Here is a 2,435-nt window from a genome sequence, read left to right as displayed (position 1 = left end):
TCTATAATGAGATCTGGCACCCTCCTCTGGCCTGCAGGCATACATGGAGGCAGAATGTTGTACACATAATAAATAAATAAATCTTTAAAAAAAAAAAAAAAGAAAATTAGACATTTTCACTGGGTGGTGATGGCAGATGCCTTTAATCCCAGCACGGGGGAGGTAGAAGCAGGTGGATTTCTCTGAGTTCAAGGACAGTCTGGTCCATAGCCCAAGTTCCAGGACAGTGAGGACTACACTGTCTCAACCCCCTCCGCCGCAAATGAAAACATCACAGACACTTTCCCATTTACCCATCTGACTAAAATAGTATGTCAATTATCTTTTGGATTCAGGTCCCTACAACAAAAACGATGGCAACTGCATGAATGCAATTAGTATATACAAGGAGCTGGAAGATGGACAAGAAAAGATGGAACTCTTCTCTGTTGGCATTACTCTATCTGGGGACAGCCCAAGGCTTCACTAGTAAAAGTAGTCAAAGGAAGAAGTTGCCTGGAAAAAGTGTAGCAAATGGGGGGCTGGAGAGATGGCTCAGTGGTTAAGAGCATTGCCTGCTCTTCCAAAGGTCCTGAGTTCAATTCCCGGCAACCACATGGTGGCTCACAACCATCTGTAATGAGGTCTGGTGCCCTCTTCTGGCCTGCAGGGATACACACAGATAGAATATTGTATACATAATAAAATAAATAAATAAATATTTAAAAAAAAGTGTAGCAAATGCTAGGATTCCGATCATACCTTCTAAGGGGAGAACGAATTTAGATTCATCTTTCCAGTTGTCTGTCCCTTTTGGGAAAACCAGGTACCAACTGCAATTCAGCAACATTTTAAATACCTTGTGGAGGGAGCAGAATACCTGAGCTACAAGTAACACTGTACCTTGGGTTTCCAGTTTCTTTGGAAGTCGGTTGTCTGTTTTATTCAATAGCTCAGGAATTTTGACCTTCGGTGGTCGACCTCGGCCCCGCTTCACTTTTGGAACTTCCTTGTTCTTGGCCTTCTCATTATTTCGAGGTCGGCCTCGTTTGCCAGTAATTGCTTGAATTCTGGAAGGAATCTCCTCTGCGGATAACTGGACCCACTGCAAGCCCTACAGGAACAAGGACACTGGTGTTGAAAGGAGACAATCAGTGCAGGTCTCTAAGCCCTCTAAACTACCCCAGACTCTTTGAGCGGCCAAATTACACGAAAAGAAGCTATAATTTGTTCCCCAACTATTTAACCCTTGGGTCAGCACCTCTGGTGTGTCTCTTTCTTCAAAGAAATCTCCAACAGGCATGCGGGGACTGAAGCTGAAGTGCTCACGGCGGACACTGTGTACCACATTTCGGCTCAGGTACTGAGAGGAAAAGTGACATTAGTAAAGCCATAGCCCTACCATGTCAGTTATAACACAACCAGAATAGGTCTCAGAACAGGCGACGCCAGAAAAAGTACTTTAAAAGCTACAAACGCTGTTACCTTGATAACTTCCGGAAACTGTTTCATTCTCTTCCCACAGGGGCCATAATACCAAGTCTCCCCCTGCCACCGATGGCAGCCCTTCTTGATGCGCACTTCTCTCCGCCACCTGCCAGAGAAGCACATGGGCCCTGCCACCAGGTCACACCCCTACCCACTCCCATGCCACCCAGGAGCCAAGCCCACTGAGCAGATGCCCTCTCCATCTGTCTCACTAGCCCTGCATACACGTCGACCTACAGACAGTCCTACATACAGAAACAGCACAGCACATGAGCTTGACAAACAGGCTCACATTGCTTGAGCAAATACTTCAGGAAGAAAACAATACACCAATGCACAAAGATCTCCACCCCTCCTTTTTATGAAGCTACTGAAATGAGCAGCTAGAAACTCTTAATAGCCCTGGCTCAGGTGCAGAGGAAAGTGTAAAAGTAAACTGGAAGCTGACGCCATGACCTAAGTAAGTAGGGCAGGTTTAGTCAGTAGCTATGATCTGAGCAGTAGATTATGACAGCCAGCCTTATCCTCATCGCCAATGTTGCATTAGTTCTAAGACTTGGTGACAACCAGTAGACCAGAGTGGTTGTGGTGAAATTAGGAAGACAGTTATTTCTAGAAGGTCTTCGATGATAACTGGTTTGGTCATTACATAGTTACCATTCCAGAGCTTAGCTCTCCAGAGAGCAATAAAACAGAAACTATTACATCACAAAACCATCCAATTCACTGGTAGAAAGTCTCTCTTCCACACTGCTATCCCTCTCTTTGAAAACAGTTTTGTCTAGCTACTCTGGATACTTGAGCCTTAGCTTGGAAAAGGATCTTTGATCAAGATCAAGTAACCAGCAGATGAGTAAAGAATTTATTTATGGGGCTGGAGAGATGGCTCAGAGGTTAAGAGCATTGCCTGCTCTTCCAAAGGTCCTGAGTTCAATTCCCAGCAACCACATGGTGGCTCACAACCATCT

At 45.1% G+C, this 2,435-nt stretch overlaps 1 protein-coding gene across 1 annotated transcript; it reads right to left on the bottom strand.

Moving 5' to 3' along the window:
- Positions 1–6: 6 nt before the first annotated feature.
- LOC126496434 (bromodomain adjacent to zinc finger domain protein 2A-like) lies at positions 7–2,429 on the bottom strand. Its single transcript, XM_050133941.1, has 3 exons — positions 1,465–2,429; positions 1,241–1,342; positions 7–1,093 (listed from the first exon to the last, which is right to left on the bottom strand). Exons 1-3 carry the CDS (start codon positions 1,588–1,590, stop codon positions 578–580), a joined length of 744 nt encoding a protein of 247 aa, XP_049989898.1. The 5' UTR covers positions 1,591–2,429; the 3' UTR covers positions 7–577.
- Between the last annotated feature and the right edge of the window lie 6 nt (positions 2,430–2,435).

The sequence above is a fragment of the Alexandromys fortis genome, unplaced genomic scaffold, assembly GCF_014885135.2.
Source record: "Alexandromys fortis isolate MF-2015 unplaced genomic scaffold, M_Fortis_MF-2015_v1.1 scaffold_4415, whole genome shotgun sequence".
NCBI lineage: Eukaryota > Metazoa > Chordata > Mammalia > Rodentia > Cricetidae > Alexandromys > Alexandromys fortis.
This window is presented reverse-complemented; position numbering and strand designations above follow the sequence as displayed.